Source organism: Anolis sagrei, chromosome X (assembly GCF_037176765.1).
Source record: "Anolis sagrei isolate rAnoSag1 chromosome X, rAnoSag1.mat, whole genome shotgun sequence".
Classification (NCBI taxonomy): Eukaryota; Metazoa; Chordata; class Lepidosauria; order Squamata; family Dactyloidae; genus Anolis; species Anolis sagrei.
In genome coordinates, this window is record NC_090034.1 from 16,017,445 (window position 1) to 16,044,382 (window position 26,938).

Consider the following 26,938-nt stretch of genomic DNA (forward strand, 5'->3'; position numbering starts at 1 on the left):
TGGGTTTGCTCCATAATTTCTGACTTGCTGTTGCCTAATTGCTTTCCTTTGATCAAGCACAAGGAACTCTTGTCAATCCAAAAAAGGATGAGTTGCTGTGAGTTTTCTGGGCTATATGGCCATGTTCCAGAAGTATTTTCTCCTGATGTTTCGCCCAGAGATCTTGGCAAAATGTCAGGAGATAATACTTCTGGAACACAGCCACATAGCCTGGGAAACTCAAAGCAACCCAGTGATACCAGCCATGAAAGCCTTTGACAACATATATAAAAAAGGATATTTTGTAGATATTTATTTATTTATTTCCTATATTTATACCCTGTCCTTCTCACCCCGAAGGGGGACTCCTAGATAGGAGAACATAATTCTTGATAAGGAACATTTAAAAGGAAAACCAGCAGCAACTGTATTATTCGTACATTTCTTGGAAAGAAACTCAACGTCCATGTCCTGGGATTCTGAAACATGCAAAAATCTACTTCCTTGCCCCCATTCCATTTTCAATTTATCATTATATGTCCTGTAGAGCAAGGGACACTTCTCACACATTCTCTTTTCTTTCATGGAAATCAGCCACAGAATTATTGCTATAGGTTACTTTGAGGCTATGAAAGAGGACCGAGTGTGGGGGTGGGAATAAAATAGCTATGTCCCAGTACCTATGCACTATCATGCCCATTTCTGTCATACCTGTATTTCTTCTTCTGAAGCTGCCATATCATTGTTTCAGACAACTCGGTAACATAGGTTTCTTCAAAATGGGGACTCATGACTTTTGTGACTTCTCCATCTCCGGCTCCTAAATCAAGAAGCCTGCGGGATTTCCAGTCTGGATTTATTGTGAGCAGTCTCTGAAATTGTTCAGGTGAAAACACAAACATTGAACCTCTTCCCAGCAACCTGAAATGTCAAAAGATAGAGATTTATGTATTTCTTTATTTTGGAAGAAAAACACATTCAGCAAAAGGACACTTTTCTTTAGGACAGGTCTAGACACAGTGGTTGGATGAAGGTATCAGAACAGTGCTTCAGAAAGTTACTCTTATTTTGAGAATAACTTTGCAAATCTCCCAGCCTACATGGCCACGTAACTTTTCCAAGTTCTGGGCTAGATCATGGGTAAGGAAGGGTTGCTTATCTGTAACCATGTTTCTTCAAGTGGTCATCAACAACAACAATTTTTATTTGTACCCTGCCACTCGGGGCGGCTCACAGAAGCACTCAAAGTGTCACATGCAGACAATACATAAGTATAAATACAATGACGTAAGTATAACAACAGTGCATAAAAATCTCATTAATATAATGATAAAAAACTGAAAATTATAAAATTCCTAAAATGCAGTGGGATCTGCCGGTCGGCTATCTGTCGTAACAATCAATCAAAATATATGGTATTTCCTGTGCCTGCACAGTCAGTTCAGAATCTTCTAGAAGCTTTATACCTTTTAGGCAGTAGCCCCAGCCACACTCCCCATGGAGTTATATAGCTAGTGGGAGGGGCTACACCTCAGTTCCTCCGCTGCAAGGTAGCAGCAAGAGAAACTGAGGCATGACGAGACAGCGGGGAGGATGAGCGGAGATGTCCACATTTCACAAATGACAACTCGAAGAAACATGGTTACAGGTAAGAAACCCTCCCCGCTGATGGTATTCCGAAAAAGACTAAAAACTTGGATGTTCAAGCAGGCATTTGGTTAATTCGGTGCAATGAATATGTCGACTACGGATTGGTAATATGGATGATGCAATTGGACCACGATTTTAGTTAGGAGATGTATTGGATTGTGATTTATGTGAAATATTGTGTATTATGTTTTTTACGGTTTTAATTGTATACTGTGTACTGTATATTCTGTTGTAAACCGCGTTGAGTCGCCAGTTAGGCTGAGAAACGGCGGTATACAAGGACAGTAAATAAATAAATAAATAAATAATTCTTCTTCGTGGTCTCTGTGAAATCGCACATATGGTAGAGTACCAAGCTACTAACCTTGGCTGGCAGGAGTCATGCTACTAAAGAGATGAGGACTGCTCTGCCGAAGGCTGCATCTCTCCTGGAGAAGTATCCACCTTGAAATGGGCCACAAAAGTGAGTGGGGTAGACCAGGTGGCTGCCCGGCAGACATCTTCTAAAGGCATGCCCCAACACAGCCTTTTCTACCTCTACATACACTTTCTACCTTTTCAGCTTCTCACCCATTGCTTCCCCTATCTTTTCCCTGTTATAGATTTTAACATCAAACTTCCCCCATTGCAAAACCTGTCAATAAAGATGATTTTTAAAAACGAATAAAGGCATGCCCCTCAAGAAGGCCCAGGAAATGGCCACCGCCCTCGGGGAGTTGACCCTGATTTGTGGAGGTAAAATACTACCCACCAACTGGTAGGCCAAACCGATAGTAGATACAATCCATGAGGAAATTTAGAGCTCGTGCCAGGTGAACAATAAGTGCTGCGAAATTGCTGAATTCATCGGCCGATGGGAGCTCCATTTCCAACCGGGACTCAAGTGGGAATGCCACGTGAATGCCCTCTGATGAATCTGAGTCCTTGTCGGACTCGTCAACCTGAATGGGGGGCGAAGTCGAGGTCGTCACCACTGGCATGGCAGGCTGGCTCCTCTGCAATGCTGAATTCAAAGCAGCAGGTATGGGTGGTTGACTCTGGAGGGGCTCTTCATCTATGGGATATGAAGGCCCAAAATAGCAATAACTGCCCCTGAGGGGAGCACTGCCAGCAATCCCAATTATCAGGGTCATAAAAAGCGGCCCCAGCAGTTTTTCTTCCTGTGGTAGGAGGGGGAGTGGCAGCTATAATCAGCTCCCCTATGTGGAGGCAGTGACCCGCGATAGTAGACCAGGTGGCTACTATGCCCCTGGAGCGGCTATGTGAGCAGGAGGTCCAGGGTTGTGTAGCTGAAGCACAGCCCCTCAATCCCGAGTACCCAGAGTACTGAGATCCATAAGTGTGGGAGGAGGTAGAACGCACATGTGATCTCCTGCTTTTAACTGCTTGCCCTGATCTAGTCCTTTCCCAGATGGTGGGAGCTGGGAGGTTTTGGGCTTCTTAGCCTTGGCTGTCTTGGACCGAGTGGGCCGGTTTGGAGGGACAAGCTCTCAGCCAAAGGTAGGAGGCCCTCCTGAGCAACGCCATTAGTTGAGAGAGCAGGTGGCTCCAATAATAATCTCTTTTTCAGATGGGGGAGGACAGGAAGGTTTGCTTATAAAGCAGGATGTTGAACGGGAGTCGTGGTTTTTGCAAGCTTGGGGGGTGAAGGAGAGGCACATGCTACAAGATTGTACTGTATGGCCTTCTCCCAGTCAGAGCAAGCACATTGTGTGCCAGTCTGTGTCAAGTGTTTTCCTCCCACAGGATGAGCACTTCTTCAAAAAGGTGGTAGAAGACATTACTGCCCTGATCCTATTCACGTAGTCAATATAGTCCGGGTCAAAATGTGTAGCTGAAGGAGAACTAAAGAAAGAATAGTTTAAAAAAACCCAGTCCCAGTCAATGATGATGATACAAAAAGAGCAGGAATGGTCGGTAAACCTATTTGGGTCAGTAACAAGGCAAGTAAGCTAGTCTAAAGAGCAAAGAGATTCCCAAGATGCTGCAACTGTGGTGGACAAAAGGAACTGAGGCTGTAGCCCATCCAACTGGCTATATACCTCCATGGGGAGTGTGGACGGGGCTACCAACTAAAATGTATCATAGAGCTTCTAGAAGATTCTGAACTGACCATGCAGGCATAGTGATTTCATGTGTGTGATTTCACAGAGACCATGAAGAATAAAGGAATTATAACAATTTAGACCAGGAGATCATGTTTAAACTTCTCTGACTGATGACAATTCAAAGTTTCACAAAGAGGTCATTTTTAGTACATGCTACCTAAGAACCTTTGAAATGAGTATTTCAGAAATGAAAATAGGATTGTGTGTGTGTGCAGACAGGCAGAATCTCCTCTGTATGCAGTATTAGAAGCTGAAGGGTCTGTCTATACTGTAGAATTAATGCAGTTTGACACCACTCTAACTGCCATTGCTCAATGTTATGGAATCCTGGGAACTGTAGTTTTATAGAGTCTCTAGCCTTCTCTGTCTGAGAGTGCTCATGTCTCACCAACTACAGCTGCCATGTCACATGATGCAACTGGGTGGTTGTAGACAGCAAACAAATCAACTCAACTGATTTTTCATGGAATTTGCTAGCACAAAATGCAGCAATGGTCATCAACTTGGATAGGGATCAGACAAACCCATTTTGGTAAAGCTATCAAAAGTGACTAATAATGATGGATATGTATCCGTGGCAATGAAGCTCATATGCTAGCAATAAGAAACGCAAACAAGGGGGTTACATCCTGCTTGTGGGTTTCCACTGGGCATCTGATTAGCTACTGTGTAAAAAGAATGCTGAACAACTTAGGCCAAGTGTGGCTCAGGAAAATGTTGCACCACTGAGCCATGGTCTCTCCTAGAAGCCTGGAGGATCCTCCCTTCCCTCCCTTCCAGAAGGAATCTCTCTGCCCATAATGCAACTTGAGGACTATTCATTTAAAAATTAATTCTACTTTTTGTTTGTATGCAAAATTCAAACTCAGGAAAGAGTGAACATGGAACGGCTTAGACAATGTTTTTGGAAAATGAGTTAATAGAAGTCACTGGTGATTGTATGTTTTTAATTATTTTTACATGGTTTTTATAAGGTGCACTAAATGTTTTAGTCCACCTCAGACATCAGAAGAGTTGCAAGAGCGAGAACAAGCCACGAGATTAAAGACTAAGATCCACCCAGAGGAAAAGTGTTATTGCCATACATTAAGGGAACCACTGACAGCATAGGGAAGCTGATGAGGAAACACAACATACAAACTATCTACAGACCCACCAAGAAAATCCAACAAATGCTACGTGCAGCAAAAGACAAGAGGGATCCTCTCACTTCTGCAGGAGTCTACTGTATACCATGCAGCTGTGAACAAGTCTACATAGGGACCACCAAACACAGCAGCATCGCCCAAACACGAATCAAAGAACATGAAAGGCACTGCAGACTACTTCAGCCAGAGAAGTCAGCCATAGCAGAGCACCGGATGAACCAACCTGGACACAGCATATTATTTGAGAACACAGAAATGCTGGACCACTCTCACAACCACCATGTCAGACTACACAGAGAAGCCATTGAAATCCACAAGTATGTGGACAATTTCAACAGAAAGGAGGAAATCATGAAAATGAACAAAATCTGGCTACCAGTATTAAAAAACTCTAAAATTACAACAGCAAAACAACAGAGAGGAAACAATCAGGGACAGCTAATCACCTCTCAACAAAAGATTCCCCCAGGCACCAACAAGCCATGCCAAAAAACTGCTAGGCCATCAAATGCTAATCAAGGTGGTCAGTTGAAACATTCACACCTAGCTCCAACAGATAAGAGTTCTTTGTCCCACCCTGGTCATTCCACAGATATATAAACCCAATTTTCCTAGTTCCAACAGACTTCACAAGCTCTGAGGATGCTTGCCATAGATGCAGGTCAAGAGAGAATACCTCTAGAGCAGGGGTCAGGAACCTTCGGCTCTCCAGGTGTGGTGGACTTCAACTCCCACAATTCCTTGAGGCTCGGCATTCACCCCAAAGGCTTACCTTGGTCTCAAGGAATTGTGGGAGTTGAAGTCCACCACACCTGGAGAGCCGAAGGTTCCCCATGCCTGCTCTAGAGCATGGCCATATAGCCCGAAAAAAACCTACAACAACCCAGTGATTTCGGCCATGAAAGCCTTCGACAATGTGTTTTTAATTGTGTTTTAGGACTATTGTGGCATCGAATTGTACCAGTTGTAAGCCGCCTTGAGTCGCCTTTGGGCTGAGAAAGGCGGCAAAGAATCGCCGTAAATAAATAAATACTTAAATAATGAAGAAAATATGAAACAATCGCCCATTCTAGTACCTATTTAAAAGATAAAACCTAATTTATATTGGCACAGCAGATCACATGAATAATGGCAGTGTGGAGGATACAACACCGTGCAGAGGAACACATTAGCTTATATTCACAGGGCATTTAGAGACAGAAGATAGCAGATCTGATCCAAAAGACTGGAGCTTAAAAAAAACCAAAACGACAAGGAAGATGTAAAAGAACAGAAATTCCAGAGTGAAAGAGAGGCTGAAGGTGACATCGATGAAGCAGTGGGAGAGGAGATTAATATTTTAAAACTGTATAATCTATCAGCAAAGGACTGCAGTAGCTACCTGAGGCTCTCTTGGACGGGAAAGAATGTAGAATAGCAAATGAGCTCTTCATTAAGGAATGTGTGGCAGGGGACAGGCAGGGTCTCTCTGGATCATGCCAATGGCATCGCGGCCTGCTCGACTTTGAAGACTATATTGTAAGATTACAGTAGAAGCGACAGAGGTTCAAGCAGATGAAAGGATACATAGAATATACAGGGAGAAAGAAAATAATTGGTTAGCAAGAGAGACGAGAGGGGAGCCAGGCATTAGTCAGGTCGGCATAGCTAGAGAATCCAAACTAGAGTGTAAAAAGCAATTGGCGCCAAGGCATCTGCAGCTGCAAAGAGCAGATTCATGATCAAGGGAGAGGACAGGGGAAGGAGAAAGAATAGGTAGCGAAGACAATGAGGCCAGATGAAAAGTGAGAAAGCACCGCGGATTTATGTGGGTGGAATATAATGGTCCATAGGAAATGACCTGTTAAATGTTGATAACAGTGTTCAAGGAAATCATTTTGTACAGAATACCACTTCGGTTAAAAGACCAACCCCCTGGTGGTACCTTTCAGTGTCAGATAAATTGGCACAAGGGTATTATTCCTAAAGCCATGGGGAGAAGAGGTTCAAAGCGACAGAACCCCTTTTTGAGCAGAGGAAAAATGGCAAAGAAGGAAAGAGGGTGGAAAGTACTACTTGACTACACACTCCACAGGAAACGTCTAGCTGAGAAGTATGATTGGCTCTTAATATAATATTATCCCTCTCTCTCTCCCTCACACAGACATATGCCAGCTTCAGCAGATCAAACCGCAGAAGAGGAAAACGCGAGGTGGTGGGAAAGGAGGTCAAAAAGTGTAGTGCAATAGTCATTCTGCTAAAGATGGAAAACCTACGAAGCATGATGTTTTGGATTTTGATGGGATCAGTCAACATGATGCTCCACTGGAAACTTTGTGGCCCTATCACAAGGTACTGTGTGATGGATTATCCCTCACACAGATTATCCCTATCTTAGATTTAGGGTGCAAGATCGGAGCTTGGACAAAGCATCCCTACTTTCTGAACAACCTCTGAGAGTGCCTGCCATAGATGCAGATGAAAGGTCAGGAGAGAATGCTTCTGGAACATGGCCGTACAGCCCGGAAAACCTTCAGCAACTCACTTTCTGAACATAGCAATCAGCCTCCTACCAGTAGACTCAAATCAAGGCAAAGCTTCATGAGAACCACCACTTCTCTTAATGTTCCCCCAGCAACAGCAAGAGTGTCCATCTGGGCAGGTAAACCAGGAAATCCCAATTGGATGGCCCCCATGAAGGTCTGCAACCTGGGGTAAACCAAGAATGGGCAACTTGGAAGTCCCTGAACACACTCAGAATTGTAGTGGGCAGATCAAAAGACAGCCTGGCAAAATGGCACTACCTAATAGAATCCTCCACCTTGTGTGACTGTGGAGCAGAACAGACAACTCTGCAACTGTATGTTCTTCCACAATGTCCTGCCTCATGTACAGAGGAAGAATTGTTGGAGGCTACAGATAATACGGTTGCTGTTGTTCATTTATGGTCAAAAGATACTTAGCCACTTGTGCTCCTTCTATTTTTATTGGTTTTATACTAATTTATGCAATGCTTTTGATACAAAATAAATAACTTTCTGAACAACCTCTTTCCTTGGCCCTTTTACTACAGTTAAAAAGTACAGGTCAGAAACATAGAACGGTATAACATTAAACCACAATGGAGCAAATTGTAATATAAAATAACAATGGAATGAAAGACAATTGAAAACAAAATCAGTAAGGTACAAGATAAACCCATACATTCATCAGCAGCTCTTCCACAAGCTCCACCAGAATCAAAATGCTCTGACTTGGGGTCTTTGCAGCGCAACACAGATTGTGAAGTTAATTTGCACTATGAAGAATTGTCAGTGCCTTCCAATCAAATATCTGCCACAAGGCAAAGGATCCTTGTGTGCCTTATTCAGCAACCAAAAATAAATGACATGGACACAATGAACACTGCCAGGAACAGTTTTGTGTCTCAGGACAAGACACTTGGAACACATCTTACCCAAAAACATTGGCATTCTTCACAAAATAATGTATCTGTTATCTAAGGTAAACTTCTACCCAATTTCTTCCAAAACTAAACACACAGCCAACTATCTTCCCGAGAGCAAGGGTCTTAGAACAAGCATTGGATTACAATAGGGAGGGCAATCCATGTGCAACTTTCCTATTTTCCTCTGTTCAGTTGGATGGTACTGAAATCCAAGAATGGTAAAATAAAAGAACCTTTCTACATTAAGACATGCTTCCCCGTCTGCCTCATTTTAATGTATAAATGGCACTGTGTATGGATGCAATTGTTGGTGGATTGCCAGGGAAACATGTTCTTAGAACAACTGTGTTGCCCACCCTGGGCTAAAGTGGGCAAAATGGGGAATGAGACACACATAGCCCCAATTTAGTAGACCATGAAGCACCCCATAAGCCTTCAAACACCAACTCCAAACATTCAGACAATTTTTCACAATCAAAAGCCCCAAATAGTTAAAACCACAGGAAAACGTAACAGTTTGCCTTCACAGGCCCTCAACTACACATGTCACAAAATCTTTAACCCCCCCCCCCCCCCCAAAAAAAAAACTGGCTGAAAAGCAATTGAAGCTGAAGTAGAACTGATGTAGGCTGACCACTTCTAGATTGCATGGCCTTCAAACAAGAGTGAGAACTCAGGATCATTCAACACAGCTTACATTTTATTGCAAGGGCGAACAGACTGTGTTTAAAGGATATCCTTTGATGTTTTATTTGTTTTGACTTCTGAGAGCCAAAAACTTGAGACTGATACAAAACACATATACTTAGAATTAAGACATTCCAAGCCCAGCAGTTGGTTTTTAGCATTAGAGATGAACACAGCTCCCAGTTCTTCCATGCAAAAAATACAGTGCTTTTCTACACACAGTTTTCTTCATTTCTGTACAATTTTGGCAAGGAAGGCTGTCATTTTGTAGTGGTTGCTGTTAAGCAATTGAGTGTTAGAAATGTTTGCTGATCTACCACAGATCACCTGGAGATTTGTTTTCTGCACATTCTTGCCTTAATGGTCAACAGGGACAGCCCCCAGTAAGAAAAAAAGTAGTTCACACAAGACTAACATTTGCATTATAGGTTTACCAAAGGTCAGTGCTAAATAATGTAATCAGTAACTAACCTCCATCATTGCTACTGAAACAACTAGGGCTCTGGCTGGTATTTGGGATTCTGATAAATGTTTTGGTTCAAGTGCACATTATATGTTATGAACACATAACTTCTTTGGCTAGTTGATGCTGTGGTTAGACCTTCCTGACACAGTCAGTGCAATTGTGCTGCCTAGGGATGTGCTACAGCTGAACTCAACAGGACAATGATGGGCTGTCAAAGTCTAGAACACCACAGCATTCATTCTCATTGAACTCAACAGTTTGCATTGACATGTTCCAATACGACATGGGGTGGTTTGATGTGATGCATCAACTTATCTCAGATAACAAGTTATGGTTTGCTAACCAGTCACAAATGACAATCTGAATCTACAGTTAGTTGCTGGTTTATTACCTCTGATTTGTTTAAATCATGGTTTTCTATGTTTACCTTTAAAATAATTGAATTAGGCAGAGAGTGGTGGGAGAACACATTAAAAATGGTGAACATAAACCATGGTTTGTTTGGTCATCTGACATGCAATTAACACTATAAGGAAAAATGGTTTATCTTAAAGACAGTTTATTGTGACAGTTTGGCCAGTCATTACATAGGCCACAAAAAAGCATGACGACAATAGTCCATGCCTAACTGATATTCAAAGAGATACTGCTTTTGAAGATGAAGATCTCAGCCTGAAGATCAACTCGGTTAACTCAATTTGGTTAAATTTAACATTTCTTTATGCATGCTTTACATTATAGCAATATTAAAAAACAAATTTAAGAACACGTCCCAAGCTTGATGTTTTCATTTTTTTTCACTTACCCATTAATAGACGTCCTAGACATAAACAAGCTAAAAACAGAGGACACGAAGGAATGGTAGAGTTGAATGAATAGCCAGCCAGATTTCTCAATGCTGTTATCTAAGAAGATCTGTGTTCCTTGGTCAAGGTAACTCTGGACGAACATAGGCTGAAGAGATTCACATAGCTGCTCTCGATTGCACACGTACCACTAAAGGTGAGCAGGGGAGAAAAATAACCAAGAATTATTATTCACATTTCAGTACCGCCAAATGAGACTTAACTAAAGAATAGTCTTGAGAGAAGTGAAGGAATGTAACCCAACTGCAGAGTATGTGCTCTGCATGCAGAAGCCCTTACATTTGATCCTTCATGTTAATAATTCAAAAGATTAGGCACCAAGGGATGGCAAAGAGACTCTAGAGAACTGCTGCCAGTCAGAACAGACAAAATTGGGGTGGATGGACACTATTTGACTTTGTATGAAAGACTAAATAAATAAACACTTTGAAGATCCCTCAAAATTTCTTAGAACTTTGCCAAATATATAAAGTTTAGCAGGCAATAAGTGTAATTTGTCCACCTGTAGTTTCCAGGTCAATTTAGACTGATGGTATCAAAATACCAAGATTATGACGCTAACTTTGAGGTTCCATCTTGCTGGGAAGCCCTGCAAGAAAAGGCAGGATTGTGGAGTGTGGTATAGCCTCCTTCTGTTGCAAGTGATTTGACTGTGTGCTCCTGTATGGCAGAATGGGGTGGGAACTGATAACTCTTGAGGTCTCTTCCAACTCTATGATTCTATGGTCATACCTGCCTACCTGCCAAAAACCTTGTTCTCTTGTTGCAAAGATCACGACAACGCAGCATCCAATTGTGGCACAGATCAGAAGGCTACAGAAACCTACAGATAGTTGCATCATTCACCAAACAGAGCTTGGACAAGGTAACTTTTGGACTATAGCTCCCAGAGTCTCACAAACAGCATAGCAGATTATCCTTAAGAAAATGTGGCTCTGAACAGAGAGAGAGAAAAATCCCAATTGTTGGCTAGATAATCTCTAAGTATAAGACAGTTTTGAGCAAATGAGGTATGAAATAAGCAGACTGAATTGTTTCAGCTGCCCATTGATGAAAATGGCTCAATTCTACGCATCATCATTGCCCAAGATCCAATTATATCCTAGTCTTTAATAATTGGTTCTAGTACACCGCCAACACCTTGTTATGTATTCCTTACACATAAGCTGTGACTCAAGTTCCTTCCCATTTTGAGCAACTGTGGACACATCTCGCCTGTACTTCCTCTATATTCCTGGATATGTCCTAATCGCTACAACTAGGTTTTCTGCTGCTTTAGTTAAGTTCCACAAAGCTTATGTTTTTCCCCCCTTGTCTTTTCCTATGTTTCTAAAAGTGGCTGGGCAGGGGGAGACTGGAATTTTCCCCATTACAAATAGCCTAATCAAACAGATTGAAATTGTTACAATATCTCATGTGAGAAACTACCATTTACATAAAACTTTTTATCATTTCATCATTTTAATTGACTTGGGAATCTGTTTTATGTTTTAATTGGATTCGTTTTGCTTGATAGTATCATTATTAGCCATCTTGAGAGCTGTACTTCAGAAGCAAGCTGGGGCATAAATCCAATAAATTAATAATTCTGAATTCTAATCACATAAATTTCAATGGCAGTCGGGAATGACCTTAATAAACTTGGCTGGCAACCTGTTCAGGATTTAAAAGTGGATTTGGAGTCTTGCTACTGCTGGAGGTTAATGTTTAAAGTCTATTATTATTATTATTATTATTATTATTATTATTATTACCACTTTTTCTCTCCACAAGGAGACTCAATAACCACACACGTCTAAAACAACCCCCCCAAAACCTTACAATTTCTATTTGGCAGCACAACAACTTAATGATTTTCAAGGTGCTGCAGATAGCAATGCCCTTCCGGTTGTGTGGTGCCTTAAGACAAGCTGTGGGAGTTGTGGTAAGACCTCAAGATCTCAATGTGTCCCATAACTAGAGGGAATTGCAGATGTTATTACTGGGTGTTCTAATCTACAGAAACCCTTCAATTGAGGAATTCTTAGGCAGAAACAGTAGGCTTTAGAGCAGCCTAGCTGTTAGGAAATGTGGGGATTGAAGTTCAAAACACCTGGAGAGCTGAAGTTTGCCCATGCCTGCTTTAGAGGAACATCATCATCAGACATAACTGATGTAGGGCTTTAGTGACTCAGCAGAAGATACATCTCTTCTTCCACTTCTTTCAATGAGCAATTATTAAATCATCTAGGAGTTAAATAAACCCATATAGTATTTTATCCCACTATGAATGATGAAGAAACCTGATACAAGCTGTCCTGCTAACTGAGTTGGAGAGTAAGAGCATAAAATGTATTAATATAATTATTTTGAGTTCCTGCAATATTTTGTCGTCATTATTATACATAATCTGTCCAGTCATTTAAGTCACTCCTAGAGAATGAATTAAAGTATATACCATATATACCCATGTATAAATTGATCTCATTTATTAGTCGAGAACAGATCTGGGGCCCAAAATTATAGATTTTTATATGGCCAGGTGTAAAGAGGGCCACCAATTTGTAAATGTTTGTAAAGGAGCCACCACTTTGTAAGGGCTTACTAAATTGATAACACAACTAATAGCTTGTAATATTGATTTGGTCTTTCTTCAATGTGTAGCATGGCTTAACTTGGAAGTATTTGTAACAGAGACTTGGCTTTAGAAGAAACTCTAACAAGTTTATTGAAGTATAGAAGAAGCTTGATGGTTTCAATGTTTCTTAACTCTTAGAGGCACATATCTTCAGAGGTTACATTTATAACTTTTCATAAAACAACTCTTAAGAGAACTATTCCTTCTACTAAACACGTTTCAAACTTATTTTCCTTCAAAATGTGTTTCTTTCTTTAACAGATTACTTCAGGCACAAGCTTATTCTTTCCTTATGTTATTTCTGTTAGTAAAGATTCTTATTAGGGTTCTCTCACCCTTTCTACTCATACACTAACTACTAACCTAAATAAGTCAACTTGACCTATCCAAACTACACAGGCTAAAAGCCTAAACGCTCCTGATTTTCAACACAGTAGAATCAGCCTTTCCCTGTAGTTCTTAGACTACTTTACTGGTTCTCAACACACAATAGAACCAGCCTTCCCTGTAGTTCGCTGACTACAGACTAACTGTTTTAAAATGGCTGCCCTGCCAAGTGGCAGTTGGCTCCGCCCCAGCAACCCAGCTCAAAGTGAGCTAAGTTGGCTAACATTCCCCCAGTTATGCTAGTTTAAATACTTACCCTTTTAAACACCTATCTATTATTATACATAACTAGATTAAAACTCACACTTCACCACACCAGGGATATGCCAAGCCTCATCTCATGGAGATCAGAAAACTTAAGCATTGTCTCAGGGGTTCAGCCATCCCTCGATGCTGCTACCATTTTCCTATCCAGGCATTTGAAAAGACCAGAAGTAGTGTTGAGGCGGAGAGTAGACAAGGTCAGTGCTTCTTCTAAGTTCTCCTTGATGGACTAAGCTCTCACCTTTCACCACTTTATATAGAGAAGGGGATTGTTTCCTTTAAAAATAAAAGTACCATACTTACATTGAACCATAGAAAAGAAACCATTTTTTTGCTTAATTTTTAAAACTAAATTTTCTAGACTTATACATGAGTATGTACAATACATACCGTATATACTCGAGTATAAGTTGAGTTTTTCAGCCCTTTTTTAAGGCTGAAAAAGCCCCCTTCGGCTTATAGTCAAGGTTATTTATTATTTTACTCTGTTGTTATTATTACATTTATTATTTTACTCTGTTATTATTATTGTATTACATTTATTATTTTGTTCTATTTATTATTGTTATTATTATTACATTTATTATTTTACTCTATTATTACTGTTATTATTACATTTCCATTATTCTACTCTATTTATTATTATTAGAAGGCTACGTAAACACATTGGGGAAGGTGAGACTAATGGTTTAATCAGAGTTGGACAGCCTTATCTTAAACTACAGTTTTATGTAAATATTCAAAAACATTTAACCTACTGATGCCCCAATTAACGTAATTTTATTGGTATCTATTTTTATTTTGAAATTGATCACTAGCTGATGCATTTCCCACCTTTGGCTTATACGCAAGTCAGTATGTTTTTCCAGTTTTTTGAGATAAAATTGGGTGTCTCGGCTTATATTTGGGTCGGCTTATACTCGAGTATATACGGTATATTTGACATTCAGACATATAGAATATTGAAATAAAATTTCTTATTAACTGAAAGACACAACTCCAGAACACAAAGAACTCAAAAATAAGCATCACTCCTAGTTTATCCTTGGTTAAGTTAATTACATTGATTGTTTTATCAGCTATACTATAACAAAATTACAGGGGAAGGGGGGAGCATATAACTGAGCAGGAACATGAATTATGATTTAGAAGATGACATCATTACAATCTCTGAACAACATATAAAGTCTTGCTCCACTTCCTTTCCTGTAACATGAATGCTTAACATTCATTTACGAAAGAGTCAAACTGCTCTGTGTTGAAATATGCACCAGTTGCTCTTTTACGTTCTACACAAATAATGAGGAAAAGAGCACTCCATAGTGTTATCCTGCAATGTGACAATAACAGTACAATAGGATGAAGAGGTAAACAGTAATAGGATAGTAATTTATGAAGGCACTACAAATTTAGAAACAGCATAGCAATATAATTGCGTATCCCAAAGGAAATTATATGGCAAAACTTTCTATTTGCACAGAAAGGGACACTGACTGGATTATCATATCAAAGTAATTCACAGGGACTGCCTGTAGTTTAAACAAGCCACAATTCATTATACAGAAGTAAATGTCAGTTGCTCCGTATGACTAGCTAGCATATAACTATTTCAGAGATAACACTTTTGTATGCACTTGTAGTTCCTCCAATGGGGAGGATCTAGAGATTCCTAGAGATGAGTTTCCTCAAGCAACAAATAGGCTCTATTTGTAATTCTTGTTTTTCCATTACATAGGAGTCCCTATCCCCAGCAAAGGTGGAGGCCAACTATACAGACCAGCGGTTCCCAACCTGTGGTCTGTGGACTACCAGTGGTCTGCAAGAACTAAAATATGGTCTGTGGTCCCATCATTACTACACCATTGCAACAAGAGCGACTGGTCTTGCGAAACCCTCTTATAGTGCCAAGGTTTATAAAATATGGTTTTCTGTGGGCAAGCAGGTGGTAACTACTGGATGGCATATGTTCTGTATCAGAAACTAGAGCTTATGTGGTCCATCCAATGTAATTTTCTAAATCAGCACCCCAAATAACCAACCAAATCTAAAGTTGGGTTGTTGCATCTGATGCAGGCGAAACGCCAGGAGAGAATGCCTCTAGAACATGGCTATGTAGCCTAAAAAAACCTACAACAACCCAGAGATTCCGGCCATGAAAGCCTTCGACAATAAATCTAAAGTTGATCAAAAACTGATTTGTAACTCTTTTGGTACTAATGTTGCAGAATGGTCCCTGGTAAAAAAAAAAAAAAAAAAAAGGTTGGGAACTACTGATATATACTAAGCTTCAGTTCTTTTTTCCGTTGCATAACAAATTTGATGGGTTTTAGTCAAATATGCAGGGTGAGGCAGCATAACTTCCTTTTTTAAAATGCGTGCCATTCAGTCAGTTGAAGACGTAGCAGAGCGCTAGTGGTCTCGTTCGAGAGGCGGGAGTATAAAGTTTTGTCCTGACACAGTTCAGTCGCCATCATGCGTTGGAACAGTGAGGAGTGTGCTTTTGCGGTTGAGGCCTACTTTTTGAGTGGATTTGGAGTGGCTGGCCCGCTCTCCAGATTTGGCCCCTTGTGATTTTTTTCTATGGGTTTTTTTGAAATCCCGTGTTTATGTGAACCGTCTAAGGACCCTACAAGATTTGAAGACCAACATCCAGGAAGAAATTGCCAATATAACGCCTGCTATGCTGGGAAGAGTCATGACAAACACCAGAAATTGGTTTACTCAGTGTATGGAGAATGGAGAATGGGGGACGTCACCTACCTAATTTGATCTTCAAAACTACATAAAACAAAACTTTAGGTATGCGCCTCCATTATAAAAAAAATCTGATTCATACAATGGGTTTTATTAAGTTTTGAAAAAAGGAAGTTATGCTGCTGCACCCTGTAGAAGCAGATTCATAGTTGTCATCTTCCACAAATTTCTTCTAACATGGGGATGAGGAGCAATTGCTCCTGCAGACCTTGGCAGAATATAGCTCCCATCACAACTGATGTCTGCCCATGTTAGCTCAAGCGAGTGGAGTTGGACAACATATAGAGAACCACACCTTCCTCATCCTTGGTCTAGCAAGCTACAGGAAGCTAGCTGCTATTTCTTGTCTGTTGTTCATATGATGACAAAAGAAAGTCATATAGACAAGATTAGCAATGATATTTACTTTAGATAGCATGCCTAATACATTATCAGTTGAGTATATAAAAATTGGCATGTGTAGAAGTGGTTGTGGACATTATCACTCTATTAATAAAAAACCCTATAATTTTCCAAACTTGGATCCTTTCAGAAAGGGTTTTATGGGTATGGGATAGTACTTCTAGAGCAAAGAAATAAAAGCAAACTTAATATATAAAAAGGCTGGCCAATTCTCAACCTAATAAAATTAAAAAAAACAAACAACAACAACAACAAAAACCCCACAATCTCTATCACTTTACTTAATTGAGTTATAGGCCTCCTTTCTCATAAAACTGGAATGGAAATTAGCTCAAAGGGTAGGTATATCACACAAGAAAATTAACTCAAAAGGTAGATATAAAACACAAAAGGTTGTAATTAAAATAGTTTTTAAAAGCCTGGACTTGAGACAACCAGAAGGCCTAATAAAATTGCTTTAAAATTTACTGTTTGACATCTAATTTTCAGAAGGAAGGTGAAAACCCATAGTCAGACCATGTTATTATGCTCAGTATCACTGCGGGTCCTTCCACACAGCTACATAATTCAGAATTATCAAGGCAGAAAATTCCATAATATCTGCTTTGAACTAGGTTTTCTGAGTCCACACTGTCAAATATTCTAGTTCAAAGTAGAAAATGTGGGATTTTGTTCAGCTGTGTGAAGGGGGCCTGCGTCTCCATTTTGCCTAAAATTATAAGTGGCAATCCAGAGGTAGTGATGATAAGAATAACCATGTCGCTAAACAAAAGATTTCCCATCATGCTGACAAGTGCCACACAATAGTTTTACATTTTTTTCATCTTCATTCTAAACCTGCTTTATCTCCACAGTTTCAAGGTGGATAATAATGTATACGAAAATCACTGAACCAGAATAATAAGTGTGGTATAAAGCAAGAAAGATGCTATCCATTTAAAAAATCTGATAAAAATGATAGGGAAGGGAAAAAAATAGAATGAAGGAAAAGCAACAAAACAAATGGATAAAACCAGACCACCAGCAGATAAAAGAACAGACAAACAGGAATATTTTCACCTAGCGGTGAAAACTCACAAACAGTCAGCAGGTGCTGGGGGAATCACTTTGAACTTGAGATATTCCATAGCTGGAGCATCACAATGAAGAAAGCTGGAGCATCACAATGAAGAATAGCCAATCCTTGGTCAAGGTGCCTCACATTAATAGAAATGATACCCAAAAATGATTTCAGGGATTAGACAGGTTCATTGAGAAGCAGGCAACTATAAGAGTAAACTGATCCAAAGCGACCACATGGCTTCTGACTGCACAACTTCACTAAAAAGAGGTCAGAAATAATCCTGTTCAACAATGGCAATCATATTGTCGAAGGCTTTCATGGCCGGAATCACTCAGTTCTTGTGGGTTTTTTCGGGCTATATGGCCATGTTCTAGAGGCATTTCTCCTGACGTTTCGCCTGCATCTATGGCAAACATCCTCAGAGGTCTGCTGGAGCTGGGATAAAGGGGTTTATATATCTGTGGAATGACCAGGGTGAGACAAAAGGCTTTTGTAAGTTGGGCTAGGTGTGAATCTTTTCAACTGACCACCTTGATTAGCATACAATGGGCTGACAGTGCCTGGAGCAAACTCTTCTTGAAAGGTGATTAGATGTCCCTGCCTGTTTTTCTCTCTGCTGTTTTAATTTTAGAATTTTTTAATACTGGTAGCCAGATTTTGTTCATTTTCATGGTTTCTTCCTTTCTGTTGAAATTGTCCACATGTTTGTGGATTTCAATGGCTTCTCTGTGTAGTCTGACATGGTGGTTGTGAGAGTGGTCCAGCATTTTTGTGTTCTCAAATAAAATGCTGTGTCCAGGTTGGTTCATCAGGTGCTCTGCTATGGCTGACTTCTCTGGTTGAAAGATGTTCCTGGAACATCTTAACAGCATCCACCCTAACATCCAGTTCACCATGGAAAAAGAAAAGGAAGGAAGACTGCCTTTTCTAGATGTCCTAGTCATCCGCAAACCTGATCAACAATTGGGTCACACCGTTTACAGAAAACCCACACACACAGATAGATATCTACATAAAAACTCCAACCATCACCCAAGTCAAAAAAGAAGCACCATTAAAGCCTTGGCAGACCGTGCAAAAAGAATCTGTGAACCCCACCTCCTCCAAGATGAACTGAACCACCTCAACTGGGCTCTACAGGCCAATGGATACTCCACCTCAGACATCAGAAGAGCTGCAAGACCAAGAACAAGCCACAAGAGTAAAGATGAAGATCCACCCAGAGGAAAAGTGTTCCTGCCATACATCAAGGGAACCACTGATCGCATAGGGAAGCTGATGAGGAAACACAACATCCAAACAATCTACAAACCCACCAGGAAAATCCAACAAATGCTACGTTCAGCAAAGGACAAGAGGGATCCTCTCACCTCTGCAGGAGTCTACCGTATACCATGCAGCTGTGGACAAGTCTACATAGGGACCACCAAACGCAGCGCCCAAACAAGAATCCAGGAACATGAAAGGCACTGCAGACTACTTCAACCAGAGAAGTCAGCCATAGCAGAGCACCTGATGAACCAACCTGGACACAGCATTTTATTTGAGAACACAAAAATGCTGGACCACTCTCACAACCACCATGTCAGACTACACAGAGAAGCCATTGAAATCCACAAACATGTGGACAATTTCAACAGAAAGGAAGAAACCATGAAAATGAACAAAATCTGGCTACCAGTATTAAAAAATTCTAAAATTAAAACAGCAGAGAGAAAAACAGGCAGGGACATCTAATCACCTTTCAAGAAGAGTTTGCTCCAGGCACTGTCAGCCCATTGTATGCTAATCAAGGTGGTCAGTTGAAAAGATTCACACCTAGCCCAACTTACAAAAGCCTTTTGTCTCACCCTGGTCATTCCACAGATATATAAACCCCTTTATCCCAGCTCCAGCAGACCTCTGAGGATGCTTGCCATAGATGCAGGCGAAATGTCAGGAGAAATGCCTCTAGAACATGGCCATATAGCCCGAAAAAACCCACAAGAACTGAATGGCAATCATAGATATGGTATCTGGAAAGCTTTACACCAAATAGTTTTAGTATTCCAGTTTTTCTTGGTCCCAGTTCAATGACATCTGGAAATGTTTGCACGTACTGTTACAATAAACATTATCAATATTGATGATCCACTGTCAGTTTAATTGCATAAGAACCCACATATACATCTAAAACTCTTCAGAAAGTTTCCCTGAAAATGAATTCTTTACAACTGTACAGAATGAAACAGTACCAAAAAGATGGTCCAGAAAAAACCCTATAAATTCCAAATTGGTTTAGGTATTTTTCAACACAACTCTAATTTTTCTGCTTGGCTTTTAAACAACTAAACACAGTACAGTAGTCTGAAGATAACGTTCCACTTACTCGTTTTCTCAACGTGGTTGCCATTGTATACCAAAAGGAACCGAAAAGTGTCCTAATTTACCTATAGCCACGTTACGAGAACAGATGGATCTGAAAGTTTTACAGAATTGTAACATGCTTTTATAAACATGTATCTAGGTAGTTTGCACAACTGCTCCAGCGTTTGTATATTAAACAACTCCTCCTTCGCTGATTCTTTTCCTGTTTGCAAATATCTCAATGTATTTCAGTCTACACATTCTTGCTTTGGAGGTCAAATTGCAACATTATCTATTATCACTAGACTTCCTTATAGGACAAACATCTCCAGAGAAAAATGATGAATGAGACCACATTCTCCCAATCAAAGGAGAGAACTTGCCCCCTGAAAAAGGAGGAAATTTGGGGGCCTAACTAGAGCAAGAAGAGAGCAATAAGTATACAATCCCTTCTGCAGATACCTCTGTGATGCTTCAGGAGAAAGCTTAATAGAGGGAAATAACCGCATAAAGATGGATATGGGACTTCATCACACTAGAGAATTAATCCACTTTAAATCCGGTTTCTGCTACCTACAGAATTCTGGAGTTTGTAGTTTAGCAAGGCTGTTAAAGGCTCCTCCCTAAACTTTTTTTTTTGTCATGTCAGGAGTGACTCCTGGTGTGAGAGAATTGGCCGTCTGCAAGGACGTTGCCCAGGGGACGCCTGGATGATTTGATGTTTTTATCATCCTTGTGGGAGGCTTCTCTCATGTCCCCGCATGAGGAGCTGGAGCTGATAGAGGGAGCTCATCCGCCTCTCCCCTAAACTACAAACCCCAGAATTCTGCAGGAGGCAGAAACCAGATTTAAAGTAGATTCATTCCCTAGTGTGATGAGGTCCATGTAGATGTAATTAAAAGAGACTATGACTCTAGAGATGAAGGTTTGAATCTCTGCTTGGCCATGGGAACCCAAAAGCTGACCTTAGGCAAGTCCTATTTTATCGGACTGAGAGAAAGGCAAAGGAAAACCAACACAGGATATATCTTGGGGGGAAAAGGACGGGTTTTACCTTTGGGTCACCATAAGGCAGAAACGCATTGAAGGAACACAACAACCAATGTAATTAGAATGGGCTATCATGTTGATGGCACTCAAATTGTGGCAATAAACGTATAGTTCCTGAAAAGGTAAGGATGCATCTACACTGTCGAATTAATGCAGTCAGACACCATTTGAACTGCCATAACCCACAGCTATGGAATCATAGGAGGTGCAGTTTTACAAGGCCTTTAACCTTCTCTGCCTCACCAAACAACAACTCCCAGAACTGCAGCGTATTCAGCCATGGCATTTAAACTGCTGTCAAATTGCCTTAACTTTACTCTGTAGATACACCTTCTAACTCTTTGTATCATTTCCTTTCCCTTATATTCTAAACTAGTATACACTTATTTATTTCGTGTCAGGAGCGACTTGAGAAACTGCAAGTTGCTTCTGATGTGAGAGAATTGGCTGTCTGCAATGATGTTGCCCAGGGGACACCTGGATGTTTGATGTTTTCCTATCCTTGGGGGAGGCTTCATTCATGTCCCCACATGGGGAGCTGGAACTGATTGAGGGAGCTCAACCCGCTCTCCCCAGATTCGAACCATTGACCTATTGGTCAGCAGTCCTGCCGGCACAAGGGTTTAACCCATTGCACCACTGGGGGCTCCCCTTATACATAAAACTGAATTACCATGTCACAAAAGGACACATTTCTACAAAGTGTGTCACCAACATAAAAACTTTGGAAAGCTCTGATCTAAACCATGGGTTATATGGGGAAGGAAAACATAGAAGTGTAGAAATGGGGAGGGGAGTTGAGATGACAAGCAATGAAGAACTCAGTCCTTGCCCAGGTTTCATTATATGCACCCCATCTCTTGGGCTTAGTCATACGTGTACAGGTAGTCCACGAGTTCCTCTACCCCTCGGAAGGGAAATCCACTCCTGAAAGTTATTATCATGGGGAAAAGGTGTCCTCACTGAAGCTTTCTCCCAATCATTGTTTCCACAATAAGCCACATTTTCCAATATCCAATTCTCACAGGGAAAGTGAGGCTCCTTAAAAAGTGAGCTATATAAAATCCACATTGAACTGGACTAAATGGCAGTGTAGACTCAGATAATCCAGTTCAAAGCAGATATTGTGGATTATCTGCCTTGATAATCTGGGTTATATGGCCGTTTGGAAGGGCCCTGAGATGACATCTTGTGAACGGAGGCTCAGACAGGAAAACAAACATGTTATCCAAAGCATGTGTGTGTGTTTGTGTGTGTGTGTACACGTATGACTGGAATTCCATTTTTAAAGTACCTGTACTGGCTTACATACAAATTAAATTTTAGAAAAACTCAACAGAATTAATCTTGTTGGTAACTTGAGAACTGTCTTTATTTGGGAAAACCCAGAAAGGGAGCAACCCACCGATGATGATGATGATTATGTGCATTTATATTCCACTTTTTTTCTCCACAAGGAGACTCAAAGTGGCTACCATTCACCTCCCCCAAGATTCACTCCTGGTGACAGAGGACCCTTCCAGACAGGCACTATATCCCTGGATCTGATCCCAGGTTTTCGGTTTATCCCAGATTATCTGTGATTTTAAAATTTGCATTGTTGTATTTTACTATGCTCTTATTTTAATTGTGTTTTTGCTTTAATAGATAGTTATGCTTTTATGTTTTGTTAGCATTGTGACCCATATGTAACCTGCCCCGAGCCCCTTCAGGGAGACGGTGGTGGTGTATAAGAATAAAGTAGTAGTAGTAGTTGTTATTATTATTATTATTATTATTATTTTCTGCCAGTGCGGACTCATATCATCCAGTTTAAAGCAGAAAACCTGGGATCAGATTCTGTGATACAGGGCCTGTCTGGAAAGGCCCTGTGTCTCAGGCCCCTTCCAGACAGCTAAATAAGATCCCACATTATCTGCTTTGAACTCAAATATATGGCAGTGTGGACTCAGATAAATCAGTTCAAAACACCTATTGTGGGATTTTCTGCCTTGATATTCTGTATTGTAGTCCCTTCAAGGGGGGGGGGGGGGGTTATAAACAAAGTATCATTATTATTGGGTTGGTGTGAGTTTTCTGGGCTGCATGGCCATGTTCCAGAAGCATTCTCTCCTGATGTTTCACCCACATCTATGGCAGGCATCCTCAGAGGTTGAGGGGTCTGTTGGAAATTAGGCAAGTGGGGTTTATATATCTGTGGCATGTCCAGGTTGATTCCGGCCACAAAAGCCTTCTTCTTCTTCTTCTTCTTCTTATTATTATTATTAGTTTGCGTGAAAGGGCTCTGAGTCCATACTGCCATATATTCCGCTTCCAAGCAGATCTTGTGGGATTTTATACCTTGCTATTCTGGGTTATAGTCCTTTTGGGGCGAGAGGGCGGGTTATAAATAAATAAATAATTTACTACACTTATATACCGCCTCTCAGCCCAGAAGCAACTCAGGGTGGTTCATAATTGGCAACAATTTGATGCCTCCAGAACTATAAAGTGCAAGTTAAAAACAGATTATAAAAACAATTAAAACATTAACATATAGTATAAAACACAGACAAAGCTATAAAACACAATCTTCAATGTCTTCTTACTGAAATCATGATCCAAGTGCATCGTCAATCATTTCAAATTCATCTTTATCTAATTATGTTGCCCTGGCAAAAGCTTGCTCAAAGAGCCATGTTTTAACCTTCTTACGGAATGTCAGGAGGGAGGGGGCTAATCTTATATCTGTGGGAGGGGCATTCCACAGCTGAGGGGCCACTGCTGAGAAGGCCCTGTCTCTCATCCCCGCCAATCACATCTGTGAAGGGGGCAGCACTGAGTGCAGCCCCCCCCCCCCCCAGACGATCTTAAAATCCTAGATGGTTCATAAAGAGATATATGTTCTGACAGGTAAGTCGGGCCGAACGTATCTTATAGGTCTGTGTGGAAGGGCCCCGAGTCCATGCTGCCATATATTTCAGTTCCAAGCAGATCTTGAGAGATTTTCTGACTAGAAATTCTGGGTTACAGTTCTTTGGGGGAGAGAGGGCAGGTTATAAAATTATTATTATTAGTATTGGTCTGTGTGGAAGGGCCTTGAGTCCATACTGCCATATATTCCAAGCAGATCTTGTGGGATTTTGTGCCTTGATATTCTGGGTTACAGTCCTTTTGGGGAGAGAGGGTGGGTTATAAAATTATTATTATTATTATTATTATTATTATTATTATTCTGTGTGGAAGGGACCTGAATCCATGCTGCCATATATTCTAGTTCCAAGCAGATCTTGTAGGATTTTGTGCCTAGATATTCTGGGTTACTGTCCTTTTGGGGGGAGAGAACGCGTTATAAATATATTATTATTATTATTATTATTATTATGTATTATTATTACTAGTCTGTATGGAAGGGCCCTGAATCCATGCTGCCATATATTCCAAGCAGATGTTGTGGGATTTTGTGCCTTGATATTCTGGGTTACAGTGCTTTTGGGGAGAGAGGGTGCATCATACATATATTATTATTACTATTCTGTGTGGAAGGGCCCTGAGTCCATGCTGCCATATATTCTAGTTCCAAGCAGATCTTGTGGGATTTTTTACCTTGATATTCTGGGTTATAGTCCTTTTGGGGAGAGAGGGCGGGTTATAAATATATTATTATTGCTAGCTGTCCCCTGCCACATGTTGCTGTAGCCCACATGGGGGTTCTGTGTGGGAGGTTTGGCCCAATTGGTGGGGGTTCAGAATGCTCTGATTGTAGGTGAACTATAAATCCCAGCAACTACAATTCCCAAATGTCAAGGTCTATTCCCCCCAAACTCCATCTGAGTTTGTATTTGTGGCAAGTTTGGTCCAGATGCATCATTGTTTGAGTCCACAGTGATCTCTGGATGTAGGTGAACTACAACTCCAAAACCAAAGGACACTGCTCACCAAACCCTTCTAGTATTTTATGTTGGTCATAGGAGAACTGTGTGCCAAGTTTGGTTCAATTCCATCGTTGGTGGAGTTCAGAATGCTCTTTGATTGTAAGCGAACTATAAATCCCAGGAACTACAACTCCCAAATGACAAAACCAATTTTTGAGTGAAGGACATACATTGGATTGTTAGGTGTATGCTGTCCAAATTTGGTGTCAATTCCCCCAGTGGTTTTTGAGTTCTGTTAATCCCACAAACGAACATTATTTTTATTTATACAGATGATGATGATGATGATGATTATTATTGATTATATTGATGATTATAAAGATTATGATTATTATTATTGGTCTGTGTGGAAGGGCCCTGGGTCCATGCTGCCCTATATTCCAAGCAGATATTGTGGGATTTTGTGCCTGGATATTCTGGGATGCAGGGCTGTGTGGAAGGGGCCCCCAGCAACCCCCCTGTGTGCGTGTCCCCTTTTCCCCAGCAGGAGGCGCTCTCCCCGTGGCTCCTGCCCTTCACTCTTTGGAGGAGGAGGAGGAGGAGGAGGAGGAGGGGGGGGAGGGGGGAGGGGGGGGAGGGAAGGCCAAGGCCCCCCTCCGCCGCCGACAGGGCCGTTGCTTCCCAGGCTCCCCCTTCGGAGGAGGAGGAGGAGGAGGCGGCCTCCCTTGCCTTTATGACGTCCACACAAAGCGCAACACGCCGAGCAGAGGCGCCTTCTTTCCCTCGCCTCTCCGTGTTGGGTAGGCCTCTCTTTCCTGAGACTTTCCCTCAGGGAGGCGTCCCCTCCCTCGGCCTCCCTCCCGCTCAGAGGCGCCTACCTGGTGGTTCTCCTTGAGGCCCGGCGCGGGCTGGCCGTGGCTGCCCATCATGTTGGCGTAGAAGAGCGAGCGGGATAAAGGGCTCCTGAGGTAGCGGGCAGGGCCAGACCACATCCTCCTCCTCAGCGCCCACAGGGACAAGGTGCAGCAGCCCAGCCAGGCTAGCCAGAGTCTCATGAGGGGACGGGGAGAAGGGAGGAAGGAGGCCGAGGAGGAGGAGAGGGCCGCGCGGTCACCCTCTCCCGCCTCTGCCGCTGCCTCTCCCGCCGCTGCTGCTGCCGCCGCCTCTCTCCATGGCAGCCGCCCGCGCCCAGCTCCCCATTCAGTGGCCGCATAGGCCGAGCGCGGAACCCCAGGCCTCGGGGAGAGCGGGGCCGGCCGGACGGGATGGCCGGTGACACACACACTCTCAGACACAGAAACACACACACAGAGAGGCGCTGGCCTCGGGAGCGCGCACGCACGCCGGCGTGCCTCTCTCTCCCCCCCCCGCCTCCTTCTCCTGGAAGCGCTCCGCCAATTAGAGAGCGGCGCGAGCTGCGCCTCTTGGGGGCGCTGCTTTTGAAAGCTCGCGGAGGCACAATGGACGCGCCTCCAGGTGGGCAGGGGGCGCGCGCGCACGCACACGAGGGCTCGGCCGCGCGCCTTGTCCCCTCTGCCAGAGGCTTCCGAAGCGCCTGGCCTGAAGCTTGGACTATCTAGAGCAGTGTTTCTCAACCTGGGGGTCGGGACCCCGGGGGGGGGGGGGGGTCACAAGGGGGTGTCACTGGGGTCGCCAAAGACCCATCAGAAAACACACTATTTTTTGTTGGTCATGGGGGTTCTGTGTGGGATGTTTGGCCCAATTCTATCGTTGGTGGGGTTCAGAATGTTCTTTGATTGTAGGTGAACAATAAATCCCAGAAATGACACCCCCCAAATGTTATTTTCCCCAGTGTCCACATTTCCCCCACTCCACCAGTGTCCACTGGTGGAGCGAGGAGGAGCTGAGG

At 41.9% G+C, this 26,938-nt stretch overlaps 1 protein-coding gene across 2 annotated transcripts in view; it reads right to left on the reverse strand.

Annotated features, from left to right (window-relative positions):
- LOC132782017 (protein-L-histidine N-pros-methyltransferase) overlaps positions 1-26,376 on the reverse strand; it is a 39,663-nt gene extending 13,287 nt beyond the window's left edge. The window contains exons 1-3 of one of the 2 annotated variants that reach the window (XM_060786653.2): positions 25,947-26,376; positions 10,271-10,461; positions 691-900 (exon numbers count right to left, since the gene is read on the reverse strand). In XM_060786653.2, coding sequence (XP_060642636.1) covers positions 691-900; positions 10,271-10,461; positions 25,947-26,123 — 578 coding nt within the window. In that variant the 5' untranslated portion in view covers positions 26,124-26,376. Of the gene's footprint in view, positions 1-690; positions 901-10,270; positions 10,462-20,186; positions 20,262-25,946 lie in introns of those variants that run through there. The other variant, XM_060786654.2, reaches the window with a different exon arrangement.
- Positions 26,377-26,938: the final 562 nt, after the last annotated feature.